The sequence below is a fragment of the Taudactylus pleione genome, unplaced genomic scaffold (genome assembly GCF_031769625.1).
Source record: "Taudactylus pleione unplaced genomic scaffold, aTauple2 ptg000025l, whole genome shotgun sequence".
Taxonomy (NCBI): Eukaryota; Metazoa; Chordata; class Amphibia; order Anura; family Myobatrachidae; genus Taudactylus; species Taudactylus pleione.
The window spans coordinates 4,313,927-4,327,812 of record NW_028284427.1 but is presented as its reverse complement, the minus strand read 5'-3'; the positions used below and the strand labels follow the sequence as shown (position 1 = coordinate 4,327,812).

At 45.7% G+C, this 13,886-nt stretch overlaps 1 protein-coding gene across 2 annotated transcripts in view; it reads left to right on the top strand.

Moving 5' to 3' along the window:
* The window catches only part of CYSTM1 (cysteine rich transmembrane module containing 1), a 105,792-nt gene extending 92,224 nt beyond the window's left edge, over window positions 1–13,568 (top strand). For both annotated transcript variants that reach the window (XM_088451163.1, XM_088451156.1), the window contains exon 3: window positions 12,327–13,568. In XM_088451163.1, the coding sequence (XP_088307289.1) occupies window positions 12,327–12,433 (107 nt within the window). In that variant the 3' untranslated portion in view covers window positions 12,434–13,568. The remainder of the gene's footprint in view (window positions 1–12,326) is intronic.
* The last annotated feature ends 318 nt before the right edge of the window (window positions 13,569–13,886 follow it).

Genomic DNA, 13,886 nt, shown 5'->3' with positions numbered 1-13,886 from the left:
CAAGCTTACCTGATCAAAAAATACTGTGCTGTATCTGAGTGAGCTGCACCCCAAAGAACACCTTTTTCTGGTTTAGATATGTCAAGGGAAGATTTTGTGTCTTTTGAGAGGTAGTGTATATCTGCCAGGAAGGTTGTGCTTGTTTGAGAGCCAGTGTATACTGTACTTACTAGGTGTTTGGCCTTGCCAGTTGCACCCAAAATAATAACTTAAACATTTTTTATTTTTTTTTTCTAGTCTCAATTAAACTTAACAATCTATATGAGGGCTGATTGAAAAGTAATCAGACTGCCTCTGTTTCTCTATCCCATAGGTAGACGTGGCACTGCTATGCTGGTTATTGTGAAGTTCATACATCGATGTGTCTAAACCTGCAGTTGGACTGGCGTAGTCAGTAGTCTGTTTGGTCACAGCAAGTGGAAGATCTTCGTTTGTTTAGTCATGATGGATGAGGAAGATTGTGTGATTGAATTTTGTGTTAAACTTGGAAAATTGCGGAAATGTTTTCCATACACTGGACTGTTTGGATTCATAATGACGAATCCACGATTCGTCACACATCACAGTCGATGCCAGGAAATCGGGTATCCTCTCTGACATTCAAATGGTGTTCTTACATGATTCAACTCGCCGTCGCATCTGGTCTTCTGTGAGCTTTCTTGGTACCCACCGGGCACACACATGATGCATTTCCAGTCCCTCTATCACAATATGCTGAACTTGTTAGAATGAGATGCCAAGTGAAGCAGAAAGTATGCGGAAAGTTAACTTGTCATTTTGCTAAATCTCCGCAGCTTTGGCAATGTTGGCGTCTGTAACCGGGTTGGATGGTCTCCCAGAACGCGCTTCGTCAGTCACTCTATTTGAAGTGCTTCCACCACCGAAATACTGCAGCACTGCTAATTGTTTCTCCACCGTATGCTAGCCGTAATATTTCTTGAGTTTCATTTCCGCTTTTTCCAAGTCCAGTCCAACTGCAGGTTCAGACACATCGATGTATGAGCTTCATAATAACCAACATAGCGTTACCACATCTACCTATGGGACTGAAAAACAGAGGCAGTCTCATTACTTTTCAATCAGCCCTCGTATTTCCAGGGAAGATTGTGTGATTGAGGGGCAAGTGGATATCTGCCAGCAAGCGGACAAATACTGTACTTGCTCTGTCAAAATAATAACAGCTTAAAGAAGGCAGTTGTCTTGGCAGCTAATAGCAGATAGTGGACAAAAGAGGACCGTTGTGATTAGTCACAGTTGTCTGATCAGTAGGTAGACCTTATATCTTCAATATTGACAGCCATTTTGGGCAAATGTATACAGGAAGGACAAAGAAGAACATTGAGACTAACAATCATATTCCTTATATTCTGAGGAATTTCCCACCACTTTGCTAAGTCCTTTTTCTGTTTGCCTCATCATATTCTATCATCAATATCCCTAATTTGTCATGCAGGACCCAAACATTATATCTTTTTTTTTTTTCTGAAAAAAATATTATTTTCTTTGCTTTAATGTAACATGTTATGTAAACTGTATCCAAAATAGTAAGAAGGTGAACTATAAGCAAATGTGTATACTTTTAATACAAACCACTAATACATTTTTTTGTGATTCTTCCTTCGGCATGAATCCACCCTTCCAAACAGAAAACAGAGGCTTTAATAATCAAATATGTGCTGGAAAACTATATATCTATATATATATCTATATATATATATATATATATTTTAGGGATGTGCAGGCTCGGATAGGTTCGAGTTTGCACGTTGAGTTCGGATTTTTCCCTCCAAAAAAACGGAACTCAGAAAGAGGCTAAACGTCATCTTACATGGACGAACATCATCATTCCTGGATCATTCCTGAACAGCAGCATTGAGGATAGATTGAAGTGGAGAGAGGTGGGAGTCAGGGAGGCCAGATAGGAGGTGGTTACAGTAGGCAAATCTGGAGATGACCAGTGAGTGGATGAGGGTTTTAGTAGCCCCCAGGGTGAGATAGGGTCTGATGCTGCAAATATTGTTGAGATTGAACGGCAGGACTGTGAGAGGTGCTGAATGTGTGGGTTGAAGGAGTGGGAGGAGTTGAGGATAACTCCAAGACAGCGCACTTTGGGGCTAGAGGAGATAGTTGTGCCGTCAGTTGATAATGAAATTGTGGTAAGTGAGGTTATGCGGGAGGGTGAGAAGATGATCAGCTCAGTCTTAGACATATTAAGTTTAAGAAAGCACTGGGACATCCAGGAAGAGATAGCAGAGAGACAGTTGGAGATACAGGTGAAGAAAAAGGGGAGCGGTAAAGGTAGATCTGATCTGGGTATCATCAGCATAGAAATGATATTGGAGGTCAAAAGAGCTGATGAGTTCGCCTAGAGAGGATGTATAGAGGGAGAATAGGAGTGGTCCAAGAACAGAACCTTGGGGAACTCTTACTGTAAGTAGAAGTGGGGGGGGAGAGGAGTCATGAGAGGAGATGGCGAATAAATGGTCATAGAGGTAGGAGGCCAGCCACGAGAGGGCAGTGTCATGTAGCCCAAGGGAGTGAAAGATTTGCAGGAGGAGAGGGTGGTCCACAGTGTAAAAAGCAGTAGAGAGGTCGAGGAGAATGAGCAGAGATTGGTGGCCCTTGGATCTGGCAGCAAGGAGGTCATTGCTGACTTTCGTGAGGGCATTTTCAGTGGAGTGGAGAGAACGGAAGCCTGACTGAAAAGTGTGAAGGAGAGAGTGGGAGGAAAGAAAGGAAGTTAGGTGGTTGTAAAAAATAAGCTCGTGGAGTTTGGAGACAACAGGGAGGAGAGAGATGGGTTGGTAGTTGGAGAGAGTGTTAGGATCAAGGGAAGGTTTTTTTTAAGAATAAGGGAGACCAGGGCATGTTTGAATGCAGGGAAATGGACACTGCCAGATGAGAGGGAGAGATTTACTAGGTAGGCAAGATGGGAACAGGCAGAAGGAGAAAGGTAGTGGAGGAGGCAGGAAGGAATAATGTCAAGGGGGGAGGTAGAAGGGGAGGAGGATCGGATGAGAGCCAAGACTTCCTCTCCAGATACAGGGCAGAAGGATGTCAGAGTTGGTAACATGGATTTGGACGGGTGGTCTGGGAAAGGAGGGGGTGGAGTGCTGAGGGTCTGGCGGGATTTGATGTCCTGACGTATGGAATAAATTTTAGATTTAAAGTAGGTGGCAAAGTCAAGGGCAGAGAGAATGAGGTAGGGAGTTTAAAGTGGCAAAGAGATACCAGGGGTTTGAGGACTGGGAAGCAGTGGCGTAACTAGGGCAGGGCGAGCGGGGTGCGTGCCCTGGGCGCCGTTGGACCGCGGCGCGGGGGGGCCCAGCCGGCCACGGTACCGGCCCGCCCGCCCTAGTTAGCCAGTGTAGCGCCGACCGCAATGAGTGCGGTCAGCGGTACACATTTACACAGGACCGGCGCTAGGCTTCCAGCGCCGGTCCTGTGCTTCACACCTGAGCCCGTTCCCTCCCCCTGAGCGCTTGCAGAATAGTGCTAGGAGGCGGTCTCAGGCTGTGCATAACACACGCATCGCTGGCGGCGATGCGTGTGTTAAACAGCAGCCAATGAGAGTCAGACTCTCATTGACTGCTGCAGCACCCACTGCAAGTGGGTAATGGGACTGACGTCATGACGTCTGTCCCATAATGCTGAGCGCGCCAGCCCGGGCGGACTGGCGGGCGGGAGCAGCGTCGCGGACAGGAGCAGGAGCAGCGTGGATTCAGGTAAGTATATTTTTATATATAATATATATTTTTCTTTTTTAACCTATCTGCACAACGGGGGAAGGGGGTGGCTACTACTGGGGGGACCTCTACTGGGGGAGGGGGCTACTACTGGGGGTGCCATTATTGGGAGGGCTACTACTGGGGGCACTTAATCGGGAGGGGGAACCTCTACTGGGGACTACTACTTGGGGGGAACTACCACTGGGGGCATTATAAAAGGGGCCTACTACTAGAGGCACTGCACTCGGGGGACCACTACTGGGGACAATAATAGGAAGGGCCACTACAGGGGGCACTGGATAGGGGGGATTACTACAGGGTGCCTGCATAAGGGGACCACTACTGGGAAAACTGCATGGGGGGGGACTACTGCTGGGGGCACTATATAAAGGGCACTCCAAAGGGGGGGGGACTACTGCTGGGGGCACCATATAAACGGCACTGCATAAGGGGATACCGCTACTGGGCGCACTGCATTGTGGGGATTGCTACTAGGGGGACTGCATAAGGGGGAACACTACATGGGGCACTGCATTTGGGGGGCCACTACTGGGGGTACTGAGTAAGGGGAACTAATTGGGGGCTGTATAAGGGGGACCACTACTGGGGATACTGTATAAGGGGCACTACTATGGGCCTGCATATGAGGGACCACAACTGCATACTGGGGGTACTGTATAAGGTGCATAGGGATAGGAATGTTCAGTTTGAAAATAAAGGGGTGTGTCTTGTTGATACGCCCCATTTTTAAGTGACCACGCCCATTTTTTGCCACGCACATCGGGGGGGGGGCGCGCTCCCTTCTCAAATTTGCCCTGGGCAAATTCCTCTAGTTACACCACTGCTGGGAGGAGATGAGGATTTTGAAATATGACTGTTTAGAGAGGGAAAGGGCAGCACTGAAGGATGAGAGCATAATTTGAAATGTAGGAAGTCTGCCGTAGTGTGTATTTTCTCCACTGTCGCTCGCCAGTACGTGAACTATTACAGGTATCTGGGGCATTTGGACTGCCAGGGTTGAGGTGTGGATCTGTGGGGGTGCGTAGTGATCGCCGGAACAACAGAGTCAAGAGCAGAAGGGAGGCATTGTATAGGGAAGTGGCTTGTTCAGGAGAGAGAGAGAGAGGATAGGAGAGAGAAGTGAGTCTAGCAGGGAGGAAAAAGAATCAGTGTGGATAGCCTCAATGTTACGCTTAGTAAGAGTAGCCTTAGGAGGTAGAGGAGGGGATAAGTTAAGAGAGAGGGGCAATGTGAAATTGGAGTAATCCGAAATATCACAATTTTGAGTGAAGACCAGATCAAGTGAGTGCCCAATCACATGGGAGGGAGAGTAGGTCCATTGGGAGAGACCAAATAAAGATGTGAGGGTAAGGAGTTTAGAGACTCTGTGGGAATATCAACTGGGATATTAAAGTCATCTAGAATAATGGAGGGAAGGTCTGAGGAGAGAAAGTGAGGAAGCCAGGAAGCAAAATTGTCAAGGAATTTGGAGGGAGGAGGTGAGATTAATTTGGGGGACAGAAATTAATAAAGTGTAGCGATTTGTTTGGGCTCCAGTGCTAGGAGGTGGGCAGGGAGAGAGTTTAATGAGATGTGGATAGAAGTGGGGTGTAGTGACATGGAGAGAGGGGTGGGGGAAGAAATTAGCGGAGGGGTAGTAGGACCATGGTGGGGTAGAGGAGACAAAGTGGAGAGGAGGGGGAGGAAGGCAGACAGGAGGGGGGAGATAAGGGGAGGAGGAGGGGGCAAGAGTAAAGGTGGAAGCAGGTGACAGAACAGTGGATTAGGAAGACACTGAGTGAAGAGTGGAGTTGAAGAAAACATGGTCAAGGTGTGGCTGAGGTAAATAGGAGGAGGAAAACTCGAAGTAGGAATGTGAGTGTGTGTGCAGGAGACTTGCAGAAATGCAAGTGAAAGTACAGTGTTGGAAAATGTGTATGCACAATAACAAAAGCTTTTATTATTGAATGGAATAAAAGTGGAGATTTAATGGGTGCAGATATTGAATATTAAAGTTGACTGTGTTAATAGATTATATGTACATACATATTTGTGTGGGAATCGGCATGAATTACCGCCAGACTTAGGTTAGATGAAATAACGATGCCGGAAAGTCGGCAGCTGAAGATCCCGACTCAGGTAAGTGACACCCCTAACCTCTCCCCCCAGTGCCTAACCCTAACCTCCCTGCAGGGGTGCCTAAAACTAACCCTCCCTCCCCGCAACCTAAACCTAACCCTCCTGGGGGGGGACGCCTAAACCTAACCTCCCCCCCGGTGGTGCCTGACCCTAACCCCCTTCCCTTAGCCTAAACCTAATCTTCCTGGGGGAGGTGCCTAACCCTATGTTCCCCTTGGAGTCCCTAATCCTAACCCTCCCCTCCCGTGGGGAGAGAGTGTTGTGGCAAGATCAGGGTAAGCCTGCTATGGCCTTGGCTAGATGGGTGCACTTTTACAGATCAGTCCAGGGTCTTGGTACAAGTATCAGTAGCTAGTTTTATTTTGCAGCATAAAGATAAAACAAAAAAAAAAGTGTAGCCTGTCTGGCTCTAACTAAACAATTGATTTCCTCTCTCAACATGGAGGAACCTAACGTCCCTCTCACAAAACATTTATACCCATTTTATACCAAAGTCCCTGGTCTGACCCGGGATTTGGAACACGTTTCCAGCCCGAATCAGACTCTGGACAGGACCCTGTTACACCATGGCATAGCCCGGGTCAGCACTGACACGGCTTTTCCGGTGCAGGTGAGCAGCGCTTCTTCCCATCGCCCTTCCCGACCCTCTTACCTGAATCCGCTGCGGTCCAGAGCCAGGGAGAGCAGAAGGGGTGCGCTGCTTGGACCAGTGCTGGCTGCAGTGGACGCTTGGAGATGATGTAACCTCCAAGCTCCACTGAAGCCGGCCAATCAGGCGGCATGCGGCACGATCTGAGTCATCGTGACCCTGATCGCGACTTTTGCACTGCAGTGTGCCACAGAACGACCCGCGGTAAACCCTGAAAACTACCCGAGTTTGATTATGTGTATATATCGTGGGAAATAAAGAAATGGGTGAGAAAAGAGCACCATCTAGTGTAGTATATTGTAGTATATTAAAACTCTTTCAATTATAAGGAAAACTCACTATCAGGGTTATTCCTGGGATTTGCAACCTGGGTCGATGACCTGGTTCAAGTGTGAAAGGTGTGGCCCGGGTCTTAATGACCCAGGTCACGCCTAAAACAAATTGATCATCTCCAAGCTCCCACTGAATGCCGGAAGACCTGATATATAAATCCCTGGTTTGAAGACAGGGATTTATATCTGAAAGTGGTATAAGAGATGTGCTGCATACATGGTTCTATATATATTATGTATGTATGTGTGAGTTGTATGGGTGTGTGTGTGTGTGTGTGTGTGTGTATATATATATATATATATATATATTCGTGGAGAGAGGGGTGGTCTCTCACCTGAATTGCCCAAATTCTGGTGGGATCAGCTCCCTCCAATGGAGAGGAAAACAAGATTTGCACATTCTGTACCTATTCCAGGTTTTCTGGGCTGCACAACTCAAACTGGAAAAATAGAATTCTGGGTTTTCCAGGCCGCCCAGAGCCAGCAGGAAGTCAGCAGCACATAAAGGGCTTAAAACTCTCACACATGTTGCTCATGGCTTCTGATGCCGGACAACCTGGCCTGGTGATAGGCTGGGGGTAGTGGTGGTTAGCATTAGGGTGCCAGGACTTGGAGGTTCCAAGGGCTATACTGGGAGAGCAAGCCCAAATTGTGGCTGCAAACCACTGCTGACTGATTAGCACAAGGAGTGCTGAGACATATGTTTGTTTGTTATTTATGTTATGTGCTTGTACAGTCAGGTGCATAAATATTGGGACATTGACAGAATTTTCATATTTTGGCCTCTATTCATCACCACAATGGATTTGAAATAAAACAAACATGATGTGCTTTAACTGCAGACTTTCAGATTTAATTTGAGGGTAATTACATCCAAATCAGGTGAACGGTGTAAGAATTTCAACGGTTTCTATATGTGCCTCCCACTTTTTAAGGGGCCAAAAGTAATGGGACTATCAACTCAAAAGCTATTTCACGGACTGGTGTGGGCTATTCCCTCGTTAATTCATTATCAATTAAGCAGGTAAAAGGTCTGGACTTGATTCTAGGTGTGACATTTGCATTTGGAATCAGTTGCTGTCGACTCTCAATATGAGATCCAAAGAGCTGTCACTATCGGTGAAGCAAGCCATCATTAGACTTAAAAATCAAAACAAACCCATCAGAGAGATAGCAAAAACATTAGGCTTGGCCAAATCAACTGTTTGGAACATTCTTAAAAAGAAAGAACGCACTGGAGAGCTCAGCAACACCAAAAGACCCGGAAGACCACGGAAAACAACTGTGGTGGATGACAGAATTATTTCCCTGGTGAAGAAAAACCCCTTCACAACAGTTGGCCAAATCAAGAACACTCTTCAGGAGGTAGGTGTATATGTGTCAAAGTCAACAATCAACAGAAGACTTCACAAGAGTGAATTTAGAGGGTTCACCACAAGATGTAAACCATTGGTGAGCCTCAAAAACAGGAAGACCAGATTAGAGTTTGCCAAACAACATCTAAAAAAGCCATTACAGTTCTGGAACAACATCCTACGGACAGATGAGGCAAAGATCAACTTGTACCAGAGTGATGGGAAGGAAAGAAACTGCTCATGATCAAAAACATACCACCTCATCAGTGAAGCATGGTGGTGGTAGTGTCATGGTGTGGGCATGTATGGCTGCCAATGGAACTGGTTCCCTTGTATTTATTGATGATGTGACTGCTGACAAAAGCAGCAGAATGAATTCTGAAGTGTTTCGGGCAATATTATATGCTCATATTCAGTCAAATGCTGCAGATATCATTGATCGGCGCTTCACAGTGCAGATGGACAATGACCCGAAGCATACTGCAAAAGCAACTAAAGAGTTTTTAAGGCTAAAAAGTGGAATGTTATGCAATGACCAAGTCAATCCCCTGACCTGAATCCGATTGAGCATGCATTTCACTCGATGAAGACAAAACTGAAGGGAAAATGCCCCAAGAACAAGCAGGAACTGAAGACATTTCCAGTAGAGGCCTGGCAGAGCATCACCAGGGATGAAACCCAGCGTCTGGTGATGTCTATGCGCTCCAAACTTCAGGCTGTAATTGCCTGCAAAGGATTTGCAACAAAGTATCAAAAAGTTAGATTTAGGATTGTTTAGTTTGTCCCATTACTTTTGGCCCCTTAAAAAGTGGGAGGCACATATAGAAACCGTTGTAATTCCTACACCGTTCACCTGATTTGGATGTAATTACCCTCAAATTAAATCTGAAAGTCTGCAGTTAAAGCACATCTTGTTTGTTTCATGTCAGAGCCATTGTGGTGGTGAATAGAGGCCAAAATATGAAAATTCTGTCATTGTCCCAATATTTATGCACCTGACTGTATGTCTGCAGGCCTAAACACACCTTTGCTAAGGTGCAGTGTTTGCTGCTATTAAAAAAACACTGCTTTACCAAAAATACCTGCCTGTCTGAAATCCTCATTTCAAGTACCCCGTTTCACTATATATATATATATATATATATATATATATATATATGCGCGTGTGCCAAGGTGTGATATTTTAAAATATAATTTTTCTTTGAGTACTTCTATTGAATAATATCTGAGCACTGCAGAATAGTAATATTTTTTTTTTTTGTTCTATTTTTATATGCTATTTTTATTTATTTTGAGATTTCATTTACCATCCACAACCAGCCTTCAACTATCTATATATAAGCAAGAAAGCGTATCTGTTTGTCATTTATGCACGGCCACAGTTTTAGACCTAGTTCTACCAAATTTGGCTTGGTGGTTGACCAGGATTAGATTTTTGCCTAGGTTTCGCCTTCGTCAGGGCCACACACTGTCACTCAATCCCTAAAAATGGGGTATTCATGCTGGGTACACACTTATTCAATATATGGCAGATCAGACTGTTTTTATACAATTCTACTGAAGACCTGCTTGCAGATTCTACATCCAAGCCTCGCTACTAACTTGTCCAATCTCACTATGCAGGAAAGGGGATTTATTAATGAGGAATTTAATTATAATGGTGAAGAGGGGGAGGTTGAGAATTAATAACCTGATAATTGGAACGGGAAAGGATTAAAAAAAAAAAAATACAGTTCCCGCCACAGAGGCATAACCAGCCCCAGTCTTTTTGAGCTGGCCCTGATTAAAAAAAATACAGGTAACAAATCATGTCGGGGTCGCCCATATTTGATTAATCAGCACCAGGCTCTTGGAGCTGGCACTGGTTCTAAAAATACGAAGAACAAAACAAGTATGGGTTCCCCATATTTTCAGAACCAGCACCAGGCTCCACTAGCAGGGGGGTAATGCCATAACCAGGGGACACACTTGATGGGGTTCCCCGGCCAAAGCATTCATCCCCACCTAACTAGTCAGTCCAGGCCGGGGATTCCTGGGGAAGAGGGGAACCCCCAATAAAGGGGTCCCCCATCTCCAGGGCACCAAAGGCCAGGGCTGAAGCCCGGGGCGATCCCAACACCCTTGGGGCTATGGGTGTCGAGTTGATAGTTCATTAGTAAAAGTTTTTAATATTGTTTTTTACAGGCGGAACTACAGGTCTCATCAAGCCTCCCCCGCATGCTGATACTTGGAGAACCACAACAAGTACCAGCAGGCGGGGCATTAAGGCCCCTGTTAAAAAAAAAAAAAAAAATTAATTAAAATTAAAACAAACACAATTTTTTTAATTTATTTTCCTACACCTTCACCTAGGGGGGAAGCAGCCTTTTAGCTCCTTTACATGGCTGCCGCACATCCAGGACTTCCCCAGTGTCTTCATTCTTCAGGAGCTCTTCATTGCTTCTCCTCCGCCATTGGACTTCCTTCCGCCTTCTCGCGCTGTTTAGTATTAGCTGGTGTAAGGGCGCCATTTTTGAAATGGAAAATACGGCGCCGGTATTATGCACGCCGAGCTATGCACAGGTAAATATTTAAAGTCCAGCAGCAGTGGCAGATGGTGCAGGGATCCCTTCGGATCCCGCACCGCCACAACGCTGATAGTGTGTTGAGTTGCCGGGACCGAAGATCAGTCGCCAGCTCAAGTCTCCACAGCCTACACACTACAATATTGGTCGCCTGGTTGCTGGTCGAGTCTCCTAGTTGTTAAGCATGTTTAAAAATCAGGAGACCCGACAGGCGATTAGGATTGGGTGTGCGGGTTGGTCAACGGTGGGTACACACTTGTCCAATGTCGGTCGGGAGTCGGATCTCCTGCAGATTCGACAAGTGTGTAACCAGCATTACATTACACAGGTTAAGGGGCTGGCTTCAGTGGAAATTGGCAGTATGCCAAAAACCTGTGTGAAAGCTACAAAAGTATCCTTTTAGTCTCACAGGCTGAGCAAGTGTCAAACTTTGACTCATGCCAATTCATATTAATTCCCTAGTTGAGCCGCCCATACACAGTGCGATATGCACTTTCTGACTCAACGGGGGATCTGATGTCCGACATACAGGTGGTCCCCACACACTGTGCAATCAGGTGGACAACCGCCTGATATGCCGGCTCCCCCACCCACATAGCACTGCATGGAATCGCACACCGCATCCCCAGATCAACTGAACATGCAGGAAGATCTGGGGGTGCTATGTACTACTCCACAGGAGTAGTACACAATGGTAGTGCTCCTTACACATTATGCCCCCCCCCCAGCAACTCACCTTCCGTGTCCTTCCAGCAGCCTCTCGTCTCCTTCTGTGTGCCAACAGCAGCCAGCAGGTGTGAATTTGGGTCCGGGCCGCCAGATAATTTCAGCTGGCACACCAGCAGGCAGTGGTAGACATGGACAGACAGCGCTGGCACAATTTGAATCTGGCACCGGTCCCCAAGCTCCGATTGACTCGTGAACGCTTACTCTGACCCTGCACTAAATCCACAGCAGGTGTGGATTTGGTGCAGGGCTGCTAGCTAATTACAGCTTGTGCTGCGGCAGACCTGGACAGACAGCACTGACGCAATTTGAATTCGACGCCGGTCGTGAACCAATCTGAGTTTGCTGACCGGCAGCCAATCAGGAGCTGCCACTGCTGATTGCCTGCTGGTCCACAAGCTGTGATTGCCTCGCTACCGGCAGCGCTCTCCATGTCTGCCTGCAGGTGGGCCGGCACCAAATCAACAGGACTGTACCAGCCCACCTTGTGTGCGTGACTGGGTGCAGGGGGAGCGGCGGGCCACAGAGGCAGTTCAAGCACCATAGTAGCCGCACCCCTAGCACCCACGGCAGTTACAGCACTGTTTGCATGCATGTTAGCAAACAGTGGGGTCCTTTTCAGGATGAATGGAATGGGGTTATTGGCGAGGACAATGTAAACAAATAAAGGCTGCAGGTGTACTTCAGGGTCCAGTCTTCAACACTGTATCCCAGCTAGAGTTATATAAAGAACTATGGAGGGTACTTAATATTAAATTGAATTGGTATATTTTGTCTTGCAATAGCTGAAATTGAATATTTTTTTTCATTCTCTTTTTTTTATTTTTTATTAGTGTATGTTGTAGAAGAAAGAAGAAGGGATGACTCTGGTGAAAGTGCCTGTTTAACTGCTTGTTGGACTGCCCTTTGCTGCTGCTGCCTTTGGGACATGTTAACTTAAATGTACAAAACAAAGCCAGATTGTGGAATGCCTGTACTTCTCCACATTTTACATACTTTTTTGATTTGTTACTATGAAATCAATTGAAACAATTATATGCACTAATTTAATATAACCTCTTTTATCATGTTTCGTCTTTTAAGCTAAGTGCACATAAGCATCAGATTTTTGCCAGGACTTCATAGCATGGTGGCTCTTTGAAAGTCTTTATGCACAGTGATCAGTTACTATCATGCTATTGAAATCTGTATGTAATGCCGGCGGATCGAATACCGACAACGGCAGCCCGGCTGGTCGAAATCCCGACAGCTGAAGGTAAGTACCCGCCCCTCTCCCCCCCTAACCCTTAGGAGTGCTTAACTCTAACATCCCCCCGTTAGTGCTTAAACCTAATCCCCCTCCCTGCGCCCTAACCCTCCCGGGGGGAGGGGGGGTGCCTAATCCTAACCACTCTAGTGGTGCCTAAGCCTAGCACTCCCGGGGTGTGCATATCCCTAAGTCCCCCCGGGGGGGTCCCTAACCTTAATCTTACCCCCCCCCCCCCCTCCCTCCCCGTGGCTAGACGCTAAGACACCCGGCATACATTTGTTCGATATTATTGCTTTCACATCATAGTGGACTTGGCGCATCTTTGGCAAACTCCTGAAGCTCGCTTGCACTTAGCCATAAAAGCATGTTTGTTTTGCTACTCACAACTGAATGACAATTAAAATATTTTAGATTTACAGTCATTTTTATGTCTCAGATGCAGATGTTTATTTTGCGCAAATGGAGTATGTGGTATTGTTACATACTACTATATGGTTATTAAAGATTTATAGCATGTAAAAAAATGTATTTCACTTTGTGTACTAGTTACATTTACTTCATGTAAAAACTATATTTGGCAAATTGAGATTACACTTTCCATAATGCATTTGGGCCATTATCAAGTACCAACAATTGTGCTGCTAAAATTTGTATAAGCTCAATCTTCACTTGCAAAATAAAGTCAAATAGAATTTGGCGTCCTAACCTTAATTGTCACTCTCAAACTACATCAAACTGATAATTGCTGCATGAATTTATTAATTGTCCAATGGTATTCCAAGATTAAAAGTGCAGGCTATTAATAAAATGAACTATGACACCGTCAGGCATTGTTCTCTCTTTGTGAAGGTTTATGCCGTTTTAAGATATTGCTTCTTGTACTAGAATCCCAGCTTTTTGGTGAAGATAGAGAGGAGCATGTACAAGCTGCAAATGACTCATCTTTCTAATGTCTTAGTACCTAGTTTAATCTACCAAAATGGCAATTTTTTGAACAAGCAAGAATAAATCTAATTGATGAATTGGGGGTGAATGGTAGGTATAATTGAATATATATGCTGTGCAATTGGACACCTTAATTGTGAACACACCAGTGATCAATTTATTTGGCATATTTCTACGTGTGTTCTTTATCTTGGGCAAA